Source organism: Echinops telfairi, unplaced genomic scaffold (genome assembly GCF_000313985.2).
Source record: "Echinops telfairi isolate 266 unplaced genomic scaffold, ASM31398v2 ScPeMD7_7468;HRSCAF=8506_0, whole genome shotgun sequence".
Lineage (NCBI taxonomy): Eukaryota > Metazoa > Chordata > Mammalia > Afrosoricida > Tenrecidae > Echinops > Echinops telfairi.
Window position 1 is genome coordinate 2,123,806 of NW_022111369.1, and position 22,417 is coordinate 2,146,222.

Sequence of the window (22,417 nt, forward strand, 5' to 3'; positions counted from 1 at the left end):
TATATCATATATCATACGAGGGGTACCTCCCCCCAATTGGAATTGCATTGGGTGGAGGGGAGCTTCCATCGTACACATTTTTCCCACTAGGCAAGCATCAACCAACTTGCCCTGAGTTAGTGCACACAGTGAATCTTTTTGTAAAAGCAGTTTCGCTCAAACCTCGTTTTTTTGTGATAGCCAATTTAAGAGAACAGCATGTGGCTGTGAAATTTTGTTTCCTGCTTGGGAAAAATACCACAGAAACTGTTGTGATGTTGAACACAGCTTACAAGGACAGCGATATGGGAAAAACTCGAGTGGTTTTCTCATTTCAAAAAAGGTGAAATGTTGATTGATGTTTGTCAACTTCCCAAATGGACAAAAATGTCGACTCCTAGTACATTTAGAATTTGTTCCACCAGGTCAGACTGTTCAATCAAGATTTCTATTTAGAAGTGCAGTGTGTGACCTAAAAAGGCCTGATTTGTGGCAGACGGAGGATTGGTTTTGCCAAGACAATGCACCTGCTCACGCAGCCATCTCGGTGCTCCAGTTTTTGGTAAAAAGCAGCATGCCTCTCTGGCCCCAAACTCCTGACTCACCTGACCTCGCTCCATGTGACTTCTTTTTATTTCCATGAATGAAGAGGGACATGAAAGGACAGCAGTTTGATAACAGAAGAGATGAAGAATAAAACAAAGGAGGTGCTGTCAGCTATCCAAACAGATGAGATTGAAAAATGTTTCCAAGATGGAATCGCAGATTTGAAATGTATAAAGTGTAATGAGTACTTTGAAGGTGATAAGATTGTTTTGTAAAAAAAATTAAATACTTTGAAAAAAAATTCTGTTGTTTTTTGGGGGGCACCCCCTTGTATAGCCAGGAGTCTGGGTAAGTATGAGGTCAGAAGGGAAGCTTAGAATGGGCATATAGAGATGTGTTACTTTTCCAAGAGAAAAACAGAAGTCATGACAAGTCTAAAATTTAATTCTTATTTCCAAATGCCCTGGAGAAATCATAAGTGTGTCTCTCAGTAACTGTATACCTTACACAAAATTCATGATATCAGGGAAACAATGTGGTTCGGTCTACCATCGTTACTTAATTAAATCAACTGTTTCTCAAATAGAAAACAGTATTTCTCCTCAGGTCCCCATTTTTCATTCAAGCAAATGGATTTTTCTTTTCACTTTTCATGTTGGTTTCTCTCTCTGGATTTTGACCTCTTCCTATGTTCCTTTGAAGCTCATTCCCTGCACGCTGCTTAGCCTCTAAGGACCTGGCCTAATACTAATCTTTGTGGTCAGTAAGAAGGCCACCGTCCTTAACCAGCCTCGTAACTTTTTGTCTCATTTCTAATGCTGATATATCTTGGGGCAAGAGAATGTTAAATTTTTATTCCAATAGCTGCTCTTTTTCCTTCTCTCCCCTCATTGATTCTTTGTGGCTGGTCTCCAGACAGGACTAACATAAGAAATAATGTATGTATTTTAAAGTAAACACAAAGGCATATCTATAAACAGTGTTGCATGCATGTGATACAATAACTAATTTTAACATAGGACTCTAGCTTCAAAATATTGTTTCACGTATTTATATTTTTAATGATTACTAGGTTTTGCATGAGACATGGTAGAAAAGACTGACACTAAAAAGGCCCTAATTTTTTTCCCCAGGGAAATGTCCATTGTGTAGTGGTCTTATTTAATCCTGTCAGCTGTGCATTTTTCTATCGAATGGCTGGTTGTACACTTTTATGTTTACACTTGTATTCTGTGACAAGGAAAAATTCTTCGCAAGCACATGAATAAAATAACATTCCTAAAATTTGTGAATGAGAGGGTCACCTTTCTTTATTTCTTTTGATATGGAAAAGTGTAACATTTTTCCTTGGCCAATATTTTTTAGCAGGTTTTACCACCATCCCTGTTAGGTAAGAGATGGACTGGCCCCACTAGGTCAGCAGTTCAAAGCCACTAGCTCCTCCCCTGGAGAAAGAGGAGGCTATCTACTCGTTGAAAGACTTAAAGCCTCAGGGATTCCATAAGTGACACTTGGAGTAAGAATCCACTCAGTGGCAGTGGAATTTTGTTTTGTTTTGAATCGTGTAAAAAAGACTTATGATTGGTATAAAGGGTTGATTTGGGGGTTGGTTTTTTTTTTTTAATTTGGTTTGGTCTGATTTCCCTTACTGTGACAAAACTAGCTTTTCTACCAAATAGCACGACCCTACTGATTACATATAAGTGGGACTTCAGTACCCAAAGATGCTATTTATAATATGCAAATATCTTTGCATGGTTGATTTCATCTCTTTAAACTGAAGCAAAATTAAAAACCATACTTTGGGTAGATATTCCCAAACTATTTGTGTTTGCTTTAATAAGAAATCTAAATTTTAATGAAATCTCTCAAACAATTTCATGTCTAAGTTATAGGTTAAATTATATAGGTTAAATTATATTTTAGTATGTTCAAAACACTCTTCTACCTCAGAACATCCCATTTAGCACCATCTCATCTCAGTAGTACTGACAAGACAATCTATAGTGCCTTGCTCTTAATTACATTATTACTATGTTTCCTTTTCTCAACTTAAAAAATTAATGTCTAAAGTCACCTCAAAACTGATTTTAACATGATTGTGTTGTATGTTAGTTCTTTTAAATACTGAGATCTCTATCTTGGGACCGTTTTGATCCCCTCAGTTTGGATTATATCCTCACATGCACTGATTCGACAAATCCTGTTAGTGCTCCCTTCAAAATACACTTGGAATTGACCACAGTTCCCCAGCTCCTCTGCCTTCCCCCGGATCCAGGACCCCACCATCTTGAGTCTATACTGACACAGCCAGTCACTTCCAAGGGCTTTGGAATCATTGTCAAGACCCTCCCCAGAAAGACCTCCTTTACCACCGGACCTCATTTCCTATTATATGTACTCCAAGAACCCTGCTTCCTGCTCTTCCTGGCGCTTGTCAAGCATTTGCACTTGTCCGCTTTGTGTGTGAGTCTGGACACAGTCTCCCTATGGCTTACCACCTGTTCCTGTTCTCCTGGAAATCTGTCAAATTTTACCCAATAGTGACACTTCCCTGATAACTGGATTAAGTTGTATCCCTTCAGCCTAGTATTTCCCCCACTTGCTTCCCTGCTTTCTTTCTTTGCATCTGCCATTATCTGAAGTATTACCTGTTTTATTTGCTCTAGTCTCTCTCCCTTCTCCTGGAATGCAGGCTTTTCAGGGCACAAATTTTTGTCCATTTTGCTCACAGCTATAGCTACTGTAGCCCGAATAGAGGTTGGCAATAGTATGCATCGTAAATATTTGCTTTATGGAAGGAGGTAGCTAAGTGGATTCCAGAAATGCCATATTAGCAGCCGTTAAACTAATCAGAATTCTCTTAAAGTTATGATCATACCACAACACTTTCTCTTCAGACATTTTCATCACCGTGCGTCCCTCCCATAACCTCGCAGCAAAGAACACAGATAATACAAGTGTAAAGTCATTCAAGAGATCCTCTTTTTAACTTGGATTGTGCATGTCCTTCAGCTTCAAATACATGCAGTAGATGTTTCACCTCACCCCAGTCCTTTATTGGCTGTGAAATATGGCTAGTCATATTGCTTCTTTAAATCATATATACAGTGGGCATAATAATATGTCAATACTTGGACTTTTTTAACTCATAAAAATGGTAATTTCATATGGCTTTACCTAACAATAATAACAATGACAGATTATAGTTATGATTAATAGAGATCACATTAGTCAAATCCCTGGTATAATGCTTAGCCCATGATAGTCATTTAGTAAAATTATATTATTCTTGCCATTCTATTCTGAGTACATGATATAAGTATATAGAATCACCATTTAAAAAGACCACTCGAACGGTGCTTGAGTTTTAAAATTTGTTTTAGCAAGAGTGATTCTCTTTTCTGGACTATTTATTTCAGTTAAGTGTAAAACATCTTCAAATATTAACACCAAAAGAATACCTACATATATAAGCACAGAAGATAACTATAGAAACCAAATTCATTTTTACTTTAAAATTCAAGTGAGTGACTTAAAAAAAAAGGTTTACTAAGTTGACTATTACCTAAACCTATGATGGATTTAAACAATTAGATCGTTTTCATTCGTTGTGTTTTTTCACCATAATTTCATGTAGTAGACACTCAATAAATGGATGAATGAATAAGCTGTGGTTTTTACCACAATTTGATTTTGTTTGAATCTTAAAATTTTAATTCCGAGGCAAGTTTTGTTTTCAGGCTAAATTTAACATTTTAAAAGGAATGACTCAAGTCAGTTAAGTAATGACAAGTAATGACAGTTAAGTAATGATCCTTTTGTCTTAAGCTAATTAGAAACTACCTCACTTCAGACTGAGAAAGTAAACACAATGTATGCAAATTGTTTTCCATAAAAATAAACTTCCACATATTAAAATGGATCATATCTATGGGGAAATATTTAAATTTTTCCCAAGCAAAATATCTCAAAAACCAAAACATATATTGGTCCTGTAAAGAGTGTGATCATTCCCCAATCCATTGTGTCAAATGGCACTGACCATCTTGAGAGATGTTAACCAATGAAGTAAGCTAAAACTATCGTTTGTTTTTAAATCATCATTTTTATATACATATACTAAACCAGTGTAATTGGTTTAATAACACCACTGTTTGTAGGTATTTATAGTATATCCATTCAACAAAACATGCAGAATGGAAAATACTAAGAATTTTGAATTTTAGGACAGATTATGTAATAGGAAAAAAACTATGGTCATTTATATATATATATATTCTAAACTATCATTTGCAACTTATGCTAGGAAATGTTTTCTTATTAGTGAGAAAAATAACATGGTGGTGGAGTCTAAGTACTTTATTGTTACTCTATAACTGAATTACATTTAATCTGAATTATGATGAAAACACAGCTTACTGCTTATTCATAGTGACCCTTTGGGTCAGGGTAGAACTGCCGCTGTAAATTCCTGAGACTACAACTCTTTAAGGGAGTAGAAAGCCCCGTCTTTCTCCTTCAGAGCAGCTGGTGGTTCCGAACTGCTGACCCAGGAGTTATCAGTCCAACTCATAACCACTACACCACCAGGGCCCCTGCGATATCTAATGGTCTCATCCAATATTGTATCATGCCACACAAAGTTAAGCTGAAAACAATGAAAAGACATTTCTTAGCTGTAAAAAATATATTTGAAAAGCTTAATGGTCAATAAAGAGAAGGAAAAAATAATGAGTTGCTTCAAAGAATCCCTCATGATTTTTTAAAGCTATTTGACCAATGCAGAAAGTGTGCGGATGTGAAATTGTGTATTTAAACCTCTCTTCAAGAATGAGAAAGTCTCCTATTGTAACCTTCTAAATATGGATAAGACTAAAATTAATGCTACTTAAATATATGAAGTCTCACAATGGCACAAATAGGTTAATGTGCTTGCCTGCAAAGCAAACGGTTGGCAGTTCGAGTCTACTCAGAGGAACCTTGGGAAAAATACTAGTAATCTACTTGTGAAAAATTAGTCATTGGAAGCTCTAGAAAGGACAGTTCTCCTCTAGCACACATGGGATTACCAAATTGATCTGTTAACTCAGGAGACAGTAAATGAACCAACATTCAATTGATTATGTGTATAACCATCTATATTTGAGTTGGTATCTCAGAGTTTGTACAGAAGTTTTCTAACATGAGCATTCTTGTGAGCTATCGAACCATTTCCTCATTAGGGTTATTTAATTTAGACCTCACTGTGTAGTATAATTCTATAAGTACCAGTGATAACTTGGCATTCTCAGTAGTCTAAACTCCTGGATTGTTTCACCCTATCCCCAAATAATTTTTATGGAGCTTCTTCCATCTTAATCACAGTTAGCATAAGATAGAGAAGTGTGGAAAGTTAATTACTCAGCAAATAATAAGGTCTTTGATGAATGTTCACTTTTAAATTGAACCAATGCAAAACAGTATTTCCATTCTCATAAGTATATATGGAAAATATGTCAAATTCTACAACAATTTGATAACTTAGTTTTATAGTACTTTCTAGAAATACTGAGAGTGGTGATATTTTATTAGTTCTAAAACATTAAATTCATAAATTTAATTTTTACTGCAGTCATGTTGGTTAAAACATGACTTTACTGGGTCTATAAAAAATAGCCAATATATTACAACAAGCACTTTTAAATTACTTTTCCTCAGCAGAATTTAAAGCAGAATATACCAAAACTAAGTTGATTAGATAGTGACGATGTGAAGTATTACTTTTTTTAAAAAAGTAAACAAAAGCAATATTTGCTTCTGTGACTCATAACTTCTGGTCTAATAGGATATTTTCACCCTCACAATTTGAGTTTAAAAAAATGTAGTGACTAATCATAGACACGGTTTTTTGTTCTAAGATGCCTTTCACCACTACCTTGACAAAGACATGGTGACATTGTAAACGTTATAGCAATTTCCATTCTGTGGGGGGGGTGTCTGTGTGTGTGGGGGTACATAGCATCTCAGAAGCCTACACTTATTTTCAAAGTTTGGCACGTCGGTGTGTGTTGTTGTTTTGTTGTACAAGGTGCCGTTGAGCGGGCTCAGAATCACACTGATGGTATGTACAGCAAAACGAAACACTGCTTGGTCCTGTGCCATCCTGGCGGCAGTTGTTCTGCTCGAGATTACGATTGCAGCCACTCTGTGGTCCATCTCATTGAGGAGCCTCCTCTCTTTGTTGACCCTCTACTTTATCAAGAATGATAGCCTTTCCCAAGGTCTGATCTCGCCTGGTAACATGTCGAGAGGAGGTCAGACAGAGTTTGCAGATACTCCCTCCTAAGGAGCATTCTGGCCGTATGTCTTCCAAGACAGATTTGTTTGTGTTTCTGGCAGTCCATAATACTGTCGGTATTCGTTTCCAACGCCACAAGCCAAAAGTGTCAATCACCATGCAGTCTTCTTTCTTCATTGACCACCGTCACATGCTTGTGAGGTGAGTGAAAATGCCAGGGCTGGCGCTAGGTGCACCTTAGTGTCCTCCAAGTACAACCATTGCTATTTAACACAGCAAAAGGTCTTGTGCAGCAAATTCATTCACTGTAACATGCCTTTTACTTCAGGACTTTCGTGAGCAATGGTTGTCGATCCAACTTCAATCTTTTCTCCTTTCTTTTTCTGTTGGCCCAGTTGTGAGGAGTTGGGGTTTCTTTCATTGAGTTGCCACCTATACCAAAGGCTTTGATCTTCTTTCGTAAGTGCTTCAAGTCACGGTCACGTCCAACAAGCAGCAAGGTTGTGTCATCTGCTTATTGCAAGTTGTTAATGCACCTTCCTCCATACTGGTGTCATGTTCTTCTTCATAAAACCCAACTTCTTGGGTTATGTGCTCCACACACAGATTAAGCAAGTAGGGTGAGAAGATAGACTCCTGACTCACACCTTTTCTGATTTTAAACCACTTAGTCTCCACTTGTTCTGTTGGTATGGCTGACTCTTTGTCTGTGTGCGTGCTCAGCAGGAGTACGGTAAGGTGTTCGAGATTCCCCATTCATCCCAGTGCTCTCTAGTTTGTTATGGTTCACAGATCGAATGCCTTTGTATTCTTAATAAGACACATGTAAACATGTTATTCTCTGCTTTCAACCAACATGCATCTGTCATTAGCAATGATATCCTTTGTTCCATGTCCTTTTCTGAACCCCTTGGATTTCTGGCAGTTCCCTGTCCATGTATTGTTGCAGCTATTTTTAATTTATCTTCACAATTTTTCTTGCATGCAATACTAAACATATTGTTAGACAATGTCTGCATTCTATTGGGTCACCTTTCTTTGGAATGAGTACAAATATGGATCTCTTTTTATCACTTGGTTGACCAGGTAATTGTCTTCCTAATTTTTTGGCATAGACTAAGAAGTGCTTCCTGTGCTTCATCGGCATGTTGAAACATTTCAAGTAGTGTTCTGTCATTTCCTTGAACTCTAGTTTTTACTAATGCTGTACTGCAGCTTGAACTTCTTTCAGTGTCATTGGTTTTAGATCGTATGCTACTTCTTGAGATAGTTGAATGTCAACTAAGTCTGTGTATGCCTTCCATGTTCTTCTGATGCTTCCTGCATTATTCAATGTTTTGCTCATAGGATCCTTCAGTTGTTCAGCACAAGGCATGGACTTTTTTCATTTCTTTCACTTGAGGTTCACTGATCTTGGCCTTCTAACTCTAATTTTTGTCCATTTCCTTTTAATACTTTTGTTTGTCTTCTCAAGCTATTCTTTGAAATTCTCTGTTCAATCCTTTTACTTCGTCATGTCTTCCATCTGCCTTAGCTACTCTACTTTCAAGAGCAAGTTCCAGAGTCTTCTCTGACATCCACTTGGCCTTTGCTTTCTTTCCTGTCCTTTTAATGACCTTTTTTCCCCTTGATCTGTCATGTTCCTGACATCATCCTACAACTCAACAGCTCTTTGTTTTTCAGTGTGTTAAATCTGTTCTTGAACTATTCCATGAATTCAGTTAGAATATGCAGAAGGTTATGTTTTGGCTTGCACTGACCTGTTTTGATTTTACTTAGAGTCAACTTGAACTTCTCTCACTGCCATCAAATGGAGTCTGACTCATAGAAAACCTATAGGAGAAAGTAGAACTGCCCCCTGGGAGCTTCCCAGACTATAACTGTTACTGAAGCAGAAACGCCACCTTCCTCAAGATGAGGTTCGCCTGTGGTTAGCCATCCAGTACAGGACCCACTACACCACCAGGGCTCATTAACCTAAGCTTGCGTATGAATAATTGATAGTCCCTTCCACAGTCAGCCCTTAGCCTTGTTTTAACTAATGATATTCAGCTTCTCCATCATTTCTCCTTATAGATGTAGTCAATTGGATTCTATGTATTCTATCTGGTAAGATTCATGTGTAGTTTTTGTTTATGATGTTGAAAAAGTTATTTGCAATAACGAAGTCATTAATTTTACAAAATAATATCATGCAATCTCCATTTTCCTTCCCATCGCCAAGGCCATTCTTTTCTTAGCTCTGACCCTTCCTTTTTGTTTCCAACTCTTGCATTCCAATTGCCACTAATTATGGATGCATCTTGATTACATGTTTAATCAATTTCAGACAGAAAAATTTGTTGGATGATCTTCAGCAAAATTTTACTTGCATATGTTATCAATGATATTGTTCTCTAACTTGAGCATTCTGTTGGGTCACCTTTCTTTGGAATGGGTGCAAATATGGATCTCTTCCAATTGGTTGGCCAAATAGCTGACGTCTAAATTTTCGGACATAGATGCATTAGTGGTTCTCGTACTTCATCAACTTGCTGAAACATTTCCATAGGTGTTCTCAGTTCCTGGAGCCTTGTTTCTGGCTAGTGCTCAGTGCAGCTTGGACTTCTGCCTTTAGGACCATTCATTCTTACTCATATGCTACCTCCTGAAGCGGCATAGGGAGCCCTGGTGGTGTAGTGGTGAAGGAGTGCTGTGGGGCAGGGCTGCAATCTGCCCAGTCGGCCATTTGAAACCTCTGGGAGAAAGACTGGGGTTTCCAGTGCTGTAAACAGTTCCAGGCTCAGAAACCCAGCAGGGGCAGCGGTGGGTCAGCATGAACTCAGTGACAGTGAGTTTGGTTTTTTGCTTTGGAAATGGTGGAATGTCAGTGAGTTCTTCTGGACAGAGTGACTGTGTATATTGTTTCCATCTTCTTTTGTAACTTTCTGCCATTCAGTATTTTGCCCAGAGAATTCTTTGGTATTTCAACTTAAACCTTGGATTTTTTTTCCCCAGCTCTTTCAATTTAAAATAAGCTGGGCATGGTCTTCCCATTTTGTCTTCTAACTCTATGCCTTTGCATATTTCATTGCAATATTTTATTCTGTCTTCTTAAGCTGCCTTTTGAAATTTTCTGTTCTTTCATGTTGTCTCTTAAATGGCATGAAACGTCTTACTAAGTAGAGCACTTAGGGTATTCAAATTGCTGTGCTATTTTTATTTTTTTAAAGTCAGCTGAGATGGTGTAATGGCTAACCAATTTCTCTCTAATGTGGCGGTGCAGAATTATGTTGTCTACATACAAGGAGGCTTCTATAGGGTACTATATAAAGGGGCTTCAAATTTTTTGTGAAAAATTTCAACTTTTCAGTTTCATTTTCCACAAACTTCATGAAGGCCCCTAATAACTATAGCTCTTTATTTATTTTTTTTTAAAGATCATTTAACGGGGGGCTCTTACATCTCTTATAACAATCCAGACATTAATTGTATCAAGCATATTTGCCATCACCATGTTCTAAACATTTACTTTCTATTCAAGCCCTTGGGATCAGTTCCTCTTCTTACCCTCCCGCCCACCATTGTGAACCCTTGATAAACTATGAATTATTACTATTTTCATCTCTCACACTAACCACTGTCACCCCTAACCCATGTTTCTGTTGTTCATCCGCTTGGTGGTGATGATGTGGGGAGTTATCTGTCGATTCTTGCAATCAGTCCCCCCTTCCTCACCTCCTTCCCCCACCTTCTGGTTTTGTTACTCCCATGTCTGTTCCTGAGGGGTTTATCTGACCTGGATTCCCTGTGTCATGAGCTCTTATCTAGTGTACATGTCCTGGTCTAGCCCAAAGTGAAAGGCAGGACTGGGGTCATGATAGGTGGGGGTGAAAAGCCTCAAAGAACCAGAGGAATATTGTGTGTTTCTTCGGTGCTATATTAACCCTTTGTTGACTCATCCCTTCCTTGTGACCCTTCTGTGAGGGGATATCCTATTGTCTACAGATGGATTTGGGGTCTCTGCCAACATTATTTTAATAATATATTAAAATGTATATTTATATTTACATATATTTATCTCAATATATATTTAACACATTTTTTGTTTTGTTTTGCGTCTTCTGATGCCTGTTACCTGCTCCCATTAACACCTCATGATCCCACAGGCCTGTGTGCTTCTTCTGTGTGGGCTTGTTGCTTCTCTGCTAGATGGCTGCTTGCTTAACTTCAAGCCTTTAAGACCCCAGTTGCAACTATAGCTATTTAGACTATGAAGCTTTTACTCAAATAATTTTGATGAAAAATTTTATAACTACTTTGTATAAATTCTTTTTAACAATTCTGAACATTTTATATAATACTCTAATGAATCATTTGGGAACAATATGAGCATATTTTTCTGTAATTCAATGAAATCTCCCACAAACATGAAAAATTTTAACCTACCTGGTTTTATCTTCAATAATGTCAATGCTGGAGCTTTCTGTTTTTACATTTTTTAAATAATTTATTTTTAAACATTAACAGTTTAGCAGGGTTAGAACTAATAGTGCTTCTTTTCCAATTAACTAACATTATTCTCATATGCTCTGAAGCTACTGTGGAATAGTCATTGAAGCTATATTGTAAAGCAAAATCCAAAAGGAGTTTGAATAAATAGAAATTTTCTAAAAAATCTTACATGACTAGAAATTAAAGAGATAAATAATTGTTATTGAATGGATTAGTGGCTTCTGGATGAATGTGCTGTATAGTAATTACTTAACAGATTCTTGAAGAAATAGTTGATCCTTAGTCCATCTTATATTTGCATAAAGGAGCCCTGCTGGGGCTGTGGAATAGCATTGGGTTGCCAACCACAAGGTAGGTGGTTCAAATCCAATAGCCACCCAGATGGAGAAAGATGACATTGTGTGCTCCTGGAAAGATTTAGAATACTGAAAAAGAAACTCTCTGTAGAGTCTCTAAGGATTGGAATTGAAGCAAAGCACTATGTTCTTCTTCTTGTTCTTGTTTTTATTTTGGTAAATTTGAATATTTTAAATTCTTCAGTGGGCTTGATTTTAAAAGCCAAACTAATGGAAATTACCCTTCTCCATGTTCGTTAATACATGGACCCAGTGAAATAAAATGCAGTTACTAAGAAATAAGCTGTTAATTGCACACAAAATGCCAAACATAGGTGAGTTGATGGGTACCTTTTTCTATAATACTACCAAGGGCATTAAAATGATCCTAATTTGTATATTTTCCTAAGATAATGACTATTTTCAAGGGTTATTTTTGTTAATGGCAAAATCAGAGAAGACAATGCAGCCATGGGACTCCCAGTTGTGTTAAATTAGTATAATAATCAATTACAACCTTAACCTGGAAATTAAATAGCCAGTCACCTTTGCCAGAGCAAGTTCCAAGGCATTTAGTTGGTTCGTTTAAGTTTATGATTTCAAAATATTGAATTAGGCACTGTGGGCTGGAAAGGAAAATGGATCAGTGAATTAAACAGCACGTTGGAACCTCCGCCAAATACGACTCTGAGCCTGGCACAGCTTCTGAGTTTGCTGCATGGCCTGAGCAAGTCACTTAGCTGCCGGATCTCTCTGAGTCCACTGACCTCTGAGAAATGTAGTGTGGGAGAAGTCCAATGAAATAGAACTGTACATATTGAGGTGGCGAATCCAGGTGGGGCGAACAATTAACATGGACTGCTAACGAAAACATTGAAGGTTCAAGTCCACCATCTGCCTAAGAAGAAAGGCTGGGTAATCAACTTCTGAAGCATCAGCCAGTGAAAACCCCGTGGAATATAGGTCTACTCTGACATCCGTGTGCTTACCATGAGGCGGGATCGACAACTGCTTCTGATACACACACACACACATGTATAAAATATAACAGGAAATATTTATGTGTATGTGAGTATAGATAAAGTTAATGCATATGCAATATATACCCAAATAATAGTAAATAATTATTATAATTAATTAGCTTTTGATCATTGGGCAAAGACTCTTCAGTTATCCACCACCACCCATTACTAACACTTGTATTTCAACCCATATTGATCCTATGTAGGGTTTGTAGGCTTTCCGAAGCTGTATACCTTTATAGGGAAAAGATAGACTCATCTTTCTCCAACTGCGTGCTGCCATGCTTGGTGGATGGTTTGAATAAACATACTTCTGATTAGCAATCTAGTGTTTACTTGGCAGCTCCCCTTAGGCTCCTTTTATCACACACACACACACACACACACACACACGCACACTTTATATGTGTACTGTATATATTCGAGTATAAGCCGAGTTTTTCAGCACAGTTTTTCAGTTGTTAATGCAGTTTTGTGGTACAATAAGGTGCCTCGGTGGATATTCGGGTCGACTTATACTTGAGTATATATGGTATACACTTCCTTTGTATATGTGTGTATACTTTATTTGAGCACATTACATATATAATGTGTGTGTGTATATACTCATTGCCATCAAGTCAATTCTCACTCATAGTGACCCTATAGGACAGAGTCAAACTGCCCTGGGGGTGTCTGAGGCTCTGCATCTTTACAGGAGAAGGTGGCCTCATCGTTCACCCTCAGAGCAGCGGGTGACTGCAAACTGTTGTGAGCAGCCCAGTAGATAACCCATGCTGCTCTCTAGGTGGAATATACCCCCCCCCAAAAAAAAGCATTCCATAAGCAAAACTCTGTGTATCCTCTCCCATTTTCGTCTGTGCTTCCTGCTTCATTCCGTCTAGCTGAGCATGTTCTTCCCCTTTGGTTTTCTAACTCTAGGTCTTTGCACGTCTGTGTAATAGTTTACTTTGTCTTCTTGAGTGGCCTTTTGAAATTTCTTATTCAGTTCTTTAACTTCCTCATTTCTTCCACTTGCCTTGGCCACTCAAGTTTCAGAACCCCTTGTGGCAACCACCTTGATCTTTACTTTATTCCTGTCTTTTTCATGATCTCTTGCTTCCGTCGCGTATGATGCTCATGATGCCATCTCACGGCTCCTCAGGGCTACTGTCTGTAACGTTTACTACATCAAATCTGTTCTTGAAATGTTCTGGACATTTGGGTGTGCGAGGTCATATTTGGGCTCTCATGCACTTGTTTTAATTTTCAAACTGAATTTACGTATCGGCAATTGGTGGTCTGTCCCACAGTTGGCCTCTACCCTGCTGTTAGCTACTGGGCTGAGCTTCCTCGTGCTCTCTCCCCCAGAGTCGTCAGCTGGACTTCTCTGTGTTCCATCTCGGAGAAGCCCGTGTGCATAGCCACTTTTTGTATTGTTGAGAAAGGGGCTTTCTAAGAAGTCATTGGTCTTGAAATTTGCTACCATGCAATCTTCAACTTGTTTTCTATCCCCAAGACCATGTTTTCCAACTACGATTCCTTCCTCTTTGTTTCCTACCTTTACATTCGAACTGCCAGTGATTATCGATGCATCTTGAGTTCATGTTTGATCGGTTTCAGATGTCATTATGACCGACTACTTTAAGAAGGCAGCTCTTCGGTCATTTTCATTAGGCAGCCAGTGACTAATTACTCAGAAGAGGACGGCCGATTTCTTCTTCATAGTTTATGCTTAGTCTGAAATCTTCGCTGAAACCTTTTCGCTGTGGGAATCCCTTTCTGTGTTAGAAATACCAGGCCCTAGCTGCAGGCATCACTGGAACATGTCAGCCACCACAGGATGACAAACTTGTCAGAGCAAACATAGAATTGACACTCTCTAAAACAAGAGAACAACATGTGCAAAGGAGTGACAATAGGAGAATGCCAGGCCACTTTGGATTGCTGAAGTAAGACAACATGTTCAGAGTGGAGAGGAGAAAGTAAAAGAGCCTTTGAATGATTCTGGTGACAATAGGAGCTAGAATATGCAAGGTTTTGTCATATCGCTCAGGCTTCTTATTCAAAAAGCGATTAGCAGTCTCTAGGTGAGTTCATAGAGGAGGTTACCTAGTGAATCTTGCATTTCATTTTTAAACTTCTGTCTGCATTTTAGAGTATAGAATGCCAAGGATCAAAAGTGGCTACAGATAAACCAGACAGAAGGGTGGTGCCCTAGCCGAGGCAGAGAGTGATTAGTGGCTGTGCCAGCCTGTTAAGACTGAAGTAGTATTGTGGTGTAAATTACAGTAAGGCAAAGTCAGCGGGATTTGAAAATGATACCAATTGCTGTAGATAATTGCATGGAAGCCAACTGCAGGAAGAATCTGAGCATCCCTCGTACTTGTTTCCCCTTAGAAAGCCCTCTTCCTTCCCTCTGGGAACCAGGATCTCCCAGGGTCATTGGAAACTACTTTGAATCTTATAAGGTGTGGGCTTGAGCCGTTCAGTTCTGTCAGTATGATCAGTTATCTATGATGACATAGCTGGCTGTGGAGTGAATACAGTTTGTGGGATTCAAGAAATGCCTCACTTGTACTTGCTTCTTGGTATAGTGACACTGCACGAGCTCTTCCGGCTTTGACTTGTGGCATGCTCCTTACTTGGCATTCAAGACAACGGAAGGTCCGTCCGATGATGGATGGACCTCCCCGCAGGAATATAGCCAGGCAGGCACATGGCACAGTGGCTCTCCCTCAGGCTGCTGCTGAGAGCATCGAGCTAGTAGCACTACTCTGCCTTCCTCTGCCTCTCGGTCAGACACTCAGTTGGTGGCAACAGTCCTGACCACAAGTGGACTACTCGACACAAATGATTCACCCCTAGCCTTCCGCTCTCCTTTCAAGGGTCAGCTGTCATGTGCTGCCTATGACTCACTCACACTCCCTTGGCCCTAAGGAACTAAGCACTCTGCAGATTCCTGGGTTGTACGCCCCTCCTAAGATAAATAGTCATGTTGCTTTTACGATGACACAGCACAGAAGAATCTTGGCTAATGCCCACGTTCTGCTCTGCTCGCTAAAAAGCTCCATTGTGTCTGAGTCTAAGAAGAGAGAAGGAAATTTGTGTTACTTTTGTTATGCTGGGCAAAAAATTACGCCTGCTGTGGCATGTAAAATATGTATGAGTGAGTGGGTATTCCCACAAGGGTGCAGAGAGTCAGAGAGGGTCATACGCTCCCCATATTTCCTATTCCGTCTGATACTTAGAGGGAATGTAGAACTTCTGAAAACGATCCTGAATTTTCAGACTCTATAAAAGAGGTTTGGGCATAATAGAGCTCAACAAGTAGCACTGCTCTTGTGTTACATTTTTATTTTTCTTCCTTTTTTGTTAGTTCAAGGAAGTTAACTCTGGGCTCTGAAGTTCATTTTTTCCTATCAAGCCATGTAGCACACTGAAAAAATCTGTTTGAGCCATTTTAAACCAAAATTTAATAGAAGGAGGAAGTTTGGTACAGTCACACTTCCTTAATCTCATTTTCTGACTCCTCCTTACTGATGTCTCTTATATTCGGGAATTAGGTCAGCTGTCATGTGCTTCTGCCAAATGCTCATACCATTGAGTGCACAGACAGATGAATCACATATTGCCTAACTAGATTAGGCCAAACGGTGCCTTGGCAACCACCCTATTAAGAAAGTATCCATTTGTATTCTTCTGTCATGTTTTCATGTATACATGATGGGTAACTGTCAATCAGGGGAATGAGAGCAAGAAATGTTATGGGCAGATGTATATAGTAGGAGCTAAGGAAACGGGTTTTATATTATGTTATATGCTAAAAAGTAACTTTATATCTAAATATGAATTGCATATGATGAGTTTCTATATTATGGAGCTTAGTGGAACTTGCAGCCATTTTATGGCCAAATTTGATCAGAACAATATTTTATTAGGTGGTCTGTGACTTGGTTTTCTTGAGAGGTATCTCATACAGACTCAGTGAAGTAAAATTGGGCTTACAAAGATTTATGTTAAACAGAGATGTCCCAACTTGGGATTTAAATGAATAAAATGTTTAGGCATATTTAAATTCTCTTTAATAAAGATTGAATCCACTAAAAAAGCAAACTGGCTGGCATTTGTCAGTGCAGAATTGAAAGCAGACTTCAGCTTTTTCCAAGCAGCCTCTAAAATAGATGGGATGTAACCTTTTGTGCTACCCTCTCTGTTTTCAGTTTAAGAGTATCATCATGTCCTGAAGCAAAATGTAATGAAACTTTCCTTTTTGAGTATTTCAGAATGATCTCATAAGGGAGAGGATGTGTTGTTAGATGCTGCCCAGCCTGTTCCACCTCCTAGCGACCCTGTGAACAACAAGTAAACACCCCCCCCCCCATCTGGGCCACCCTCCGGACTGTTCTCCTGTTTGAACCCCTTTTCGCATCCACTGCATCAAGACATCTTGTCCGGACCTCCCTCTTGTCCACCGCCCTTCTACTTCGCCAGGCAGAGCATCCTTTTCCAGAGCCTGCTATCTCCTGATAGCATTTCCAAAAGACAGAAGTTTCACCATTCTTGCTGCTAAGGAGCATCTGAGCTGTGCTTCTTCCAAGACAGATGGGTTTCACCAAGTTCAAATGCATCCATTTTTCTCTGGACTTCTTTATCCAACTTTCTCATGTAGCTGAGGTCATTGAAGATGCCAAGGCTTGGGGCAGGCACACCTTAGTCCTCAAAGTAACTCCCTTGCTTTTCAACACTTTAAAGAGGACTTGTAATGCAGATTTACCTAATGCAATACATCGCTTGATCTCTGGTTCTCATAAATACTAATTGATCAAATTTGGCAAACATACTAAACATTTAATTTATTAAAGACAGTGGACAACGCTTTACAACAGGGAAAAAGAATCTGTTTACCCACATGGAGCTTTTAATTTAAGCATGAGAACAGGGGATAGCATATAAAGTTTAATAACAATTTAACACAAATAATAATTTGGGATCCCTAAGGTGTCTGATGGACCCCCAACTCAATGTAAAGAAAACCCAAATCCTTACAACTTGGCCAACAGAGAACATTATGATAAATGGAGAAAAGAATGGAGATTGTTAAGGATTTCATTTTGCTTGGATCCAAAATCAGGGTTCATGGCGGCAGCAGTCAAGAAATCACACTCGGTATTGCATTGGACCAAGTGTATTGGATAGCAAGTCTGTAAAGTGTTGGAGAGCAAGTATGTCACTTTGAAGACTAAGATGCAACAAACCTAAAGTGCAGTATTTGTAAGTGCTTCATATGCATGTGCAAACTGGCCAGTGAATAAGGAAGACTGCAGGAGAGTTGTTGCATTTGACTTACAGTTACCTTGCAAGAAGTATAGTCAGAATACTGCTTAGAAACAAAGCTGGTGAGATTGCATCTTAGATACTCTGGACGTGTTATTCGGAGACACCAGTGCCTGGAAAAGGACATCATTCTTGGTAAAGTAGAAGATCAGCCAAAAAGAGGAAGACTCTCAAGAAGAGGCGCAGACACAGTGGCTGCAAAAATGGGCGCCAAGTACAATTGTGAGGCGAGCCCAGGACCAGGACCAGGCAGTGTTTCCATCTGTTGTGCACAGGGTTGCGATGGGTCGGAACCAACTCAACCGCACCTGACAACAACAACAGCCACAAAGGTATCTTAGTTTATGTTCTTGTTAGTGGCTGTTCAGTTGGTTCTAACTCATGACAACCCATGTAAGTTGAGAAGAAATGCCCCCTAAAGTTTTCTTGGCTGGAATGTTAACAGAAATGGATCAGCAGGTCTAGAGAGGCACCGTCAGGTGACTTGTGGAAACAGCAACGTTTAGGTTAGCTGTTCGAAGCAAACAGAAAAAATCTCATTCAAAACGAAAACACCAAATATTTAAAAGTTGAACAACTCTAAATGGATCAAAAGATAGATCAAATAATAAGGTATCACATTTTAACCTAACTACATCTTCCATAATCGACATTACAATGTTCTAGGCTTAAGAGCACATCCAGAAAATGATCACCAGGGATTCACCAGAAGCTTAAGCCTTGTACAGGATTTTGAGTTTCCTGCAAATGGATTTTGAGCTTCCACTGCCATTCAGAACTTCTGTAATTGGGTGTTCAGAATTTAAGCTCTGATACGGTTCCCTTCTTCAGATTTGGATTTTATCATTCATAATCCTTGGATCACACAGGCTTGTGTGCTTCTTCCATGTGGACTTAGCTGACACTTCACTTAGATAACTGCTTGTTTGAAGACAAGCCTTGAAGACTTCGACATATTCTTTCAAAGAGCTATAATATCCATACCTCCAGTGCTTTCTTCATGAGGATGAGGATCAAGCAGGGCCATGCTTGGTTCTTAGATTGGTGCTAGAATTAAGTGCTAGCCCAAGATCCATTCATATGTCTATGGTTTATATACATCTCTGGTTCCCTTGAGAGTCAGTATCATCTTATGATAGAGAACATTATGCATCATCCCCCTGGGTCATAGAGTAATTCCATTGATAGTGTCATTAATTTAGCCAGTGTGTGTACAATTTAAAACACAGGCCAGCTTTTCAGAACACAATACATGAATTTTTGTCTTGTCTCATTTAAATGCTTAAGTGACTGGACACTATTTACACAAACAATGGGTGTTGGTGATAGGGCAAAACTTTCCATAACACTCATTCATAAATTCAAAAACATGTCTACCAGACTGACACATGTCACCAGAAAGCAAGGAGAACTTTAAAATAGTAAACATATGGTAGTCTCAGGCCACTACTCATTGGACACTCTCAAAGCAAGTCTCCAACAAAAGTCCAATGACCACCAATTTCATAAGCTTGGGATAGCAGTCATTTGGTTGTTCTCACAGTGTGATGATTCAGCCATAAATCCAAGGGGGTATGTCAGTTCCTTAAAGTTGCTTCGTTCATTTGCTGGGTTACCACATGAATTAGGCCTCCAGTGGGTTCCCTTTGAGCTTAATCCAGGGATATGCACAGCCTTGCTATCAGAAAGCATTGTAAAGTCAACTATGGCAGATGTAGCTAGGTTAAAATATGACACCTTTGATCTCCCTTTTGGCTCATTTTAAAGTTGTCTCGGATTTTAATGTCTTCTACTTTCTCTTTATGTTTTCCTTATCTGTGTGTCAGGTTTGTTGTTTTGTTTGCTTCCTATTTATGCTAAATGTATATATATATATGAAACCTCAAATAGGCAAATCTATAGAGATAGCAATTGGATTAGTAACTACTTAGGGGCATGACTGGTGCAGTGGTTATGAGTTGGCTTGTGATCCTCGTGGTTGGCAGTTCGAAAGTACCACCAGCTCTTCAGGTGAAAGCCTGGGCTTTTTACTCCTGTAAACAGTTACAGTCTCAGAAATCTACAAGGTACTGCTATGAGTCAGCATTGATTTGATGGCAGTGAGTTTGGTTTGGTTTGGTTTGAGGGGCATGGCCAGGAGATGGAATGGAAATGAGCTAACAATAATGAGTATGAGAAGAAAATGTTCTGAAATTGATTGTGGTGATGATTACACAACATCTTCTTAATGTGATCAAATGATTAAACTATTTATTTAAATGAGAGATAAAAATAGGAAAAAATATGACACCTGAGTGCATCAAAAGACTTCATCAAAAGAACAAAAAGAGAACTCACAGACTGGGGGGAAAAAGCCTTCAGCATTGGCTTAAGAAATAATAGACCAACAGCTGAAATCTATAGTAAACTGCATTCATACACTGCTGGTGGGTCTGTATTCACTGCCCTGGAGTCGATGCTGACTCCTAGAGATCCCCTGCAGGTTTCCAAAACTGTAACTGTTTACGGGAGTAGAAAGCCCGGGCTTTCTCTCGCAGAGCTGCTGACGGTTTTGAACTGCCAACCAGGCTGATCATGGCCCAACACATATCCACTACACCATCAGGACTCCATCGTGGGTCTGTAAATATGTATAACCATTGTGAAAAGCAATATGGCCCCATCTCAAACAACTGGAAGTACAAATATCGTACCCTAAACCAGTATGAGCCATAACACGAACCGACGTGCATGTCCATGTTCATCGCATCACCCTTTACCGTAACAAAAAGTTGGAAACAGCCCACGTGCCCATCAGAGTTGATACGGAACTTTGGTACATGCACCAGTGCACTATTTTCTCATCCAGCATCGAGTCTGTTCCAACTCATAGCAACCCTGCAGTACCTAGTAGAGCTGCTCCTGTGGGATTTCATGACGGAGACTCTTTACAGGAGTAAAAAGTGCCGTCTTTCTCCCACTGAGCAGTTCACGGCTCAATGCAGAACCCCCACTTCATCAGCGTTCCTGGGAGTAGAATGTTGTGCATCCCCAAACAACACTTCGTGACATAGATGGACCTGGAGAACATTATCCCGAGTAAAGTTTATCAGTCGCAAAGGGGAAATATGATCTCAGACTGCTACTCTAAGAACATAAACTAAGAGGAAACGTTGCATACCAAAGCACCAGAGCTCATTGGTTCCCAAGGGAAGGCAAGGGAGGGTGGAACATGCAACAATGGACTGGAAGGTTTGACAGGCATTGCCTTGGGTGGCAGGGAGCATAGAGTGCCCTACGTGGGAGAAGAAAAATTCGGGATGGAGAGTGGGGTAGAATACTGGATGGGAGGTTGATGAATGATTTGAACTTTGAATGCAGAATTGATTCACAATAAAAAAAATTCACCCCCTACCCCCCCCAAAAAAGCACATACACATAAAAAATAATAATAAATAATGAACTAATTCTGGCAACAGCCTTATCATGCAGACAATGATTCTTTTCTAACACATGGAACCATTTGCAAAATCCCAGTGGTCAGTGATGTAGCTGTGTTTCCACTTGAGTGTGCCCCGGGAGTTCTTTGGGATCCTGTCAAAATGCAGATTCTGAATCAGAATCGGAAGGATGTCTGAGAGTCTGTGAAGTTGACGCTGTTGGTCTATGCTCCTTGAGCAGTACAGTTGTGAAGAGTGTGACACTTCATATCCTTAAAGGATATGCTTCAAACCCTCAATGCCCTGTTTATAAAAAAATTACTGGAATATTACTAGAATATTCTATATGTTCTTTGTACTTAGTTCTCACCCAAATCTATCCCCATTGCCTTTAGCACGAAAGCAAGAGATTATCAAAGTCACTGAGCAACTGATTGAAGCAATCAACAATGGAGACTTTGAAGCTTACACGTAAGTATCATCTGCACATTTACTTTGCCTTGATGAACATGACCAATGTATTGTCCATATGAATGCCTTCTTCAAAGTAAGCTGAAGTCATGTTGTTTAATGTTTATCTATGTTTAATCTCAGATTTGATATGTCAACGAAGGGTTTATTTCAAAGTAGTAATGACTGGCTATCTCCCAGGAGAGAAATGCATTTATTTGAAATGTCAGAGAAAGAAGACATTACATCTGACTCAAAGATCAGAGGTATCTTTGTAAGTGCCCAGAAGAGTCATGGCCAGCCTTTCCATATACCATTGAAGGAAAAGGAGTCCTGGTCGAGCAGTGGTTCTCAACCAGCCTAATGCTGTGACCCTGTAATACAGTCCCTCATGTTGTGGTGACCTCCAACCATAACATTATTTCGTTGCTATTTCATAACTTTAATTTTGCTACTGTTAAGAATCAGGCAACCATTCCAGGATGCACACCTTCCTGACACAATTGCTGAATAAAAATGTGAGCATAAGCAAATGTGGTGAAGAAAGCTGATGGTGCCCGGCTACCAAAAGATATA

General features: G+C 39.3%; 1 protein-coding gene across 16 annotated transcripts in view; it reads left to right on the top strand.

The window, feature by feature from the left end:
* The window catches only part of CAMK2D (calcium/calmodulin dependent protein kinase II delta), a 332,745-nt gene that overhangs the window by 297,236 nt on the left and 13,092 nt on the right, over positions 1-22,417 (top strand). For all 16 annotated transcript variants that reach the window (XM_045284097.1, XM_045284098.1, XM_030888608.2 and 13 more), the window contains one exon: positions 21,787-21,862. In XM_045284097.1, the coding sequence (XP_045140032.1) occupies positions 21,787-21,862 (76 nt within the window). The remainder of the gene's footprint in view (positions 1-21,786; positions 21,863-22,417) is intronic.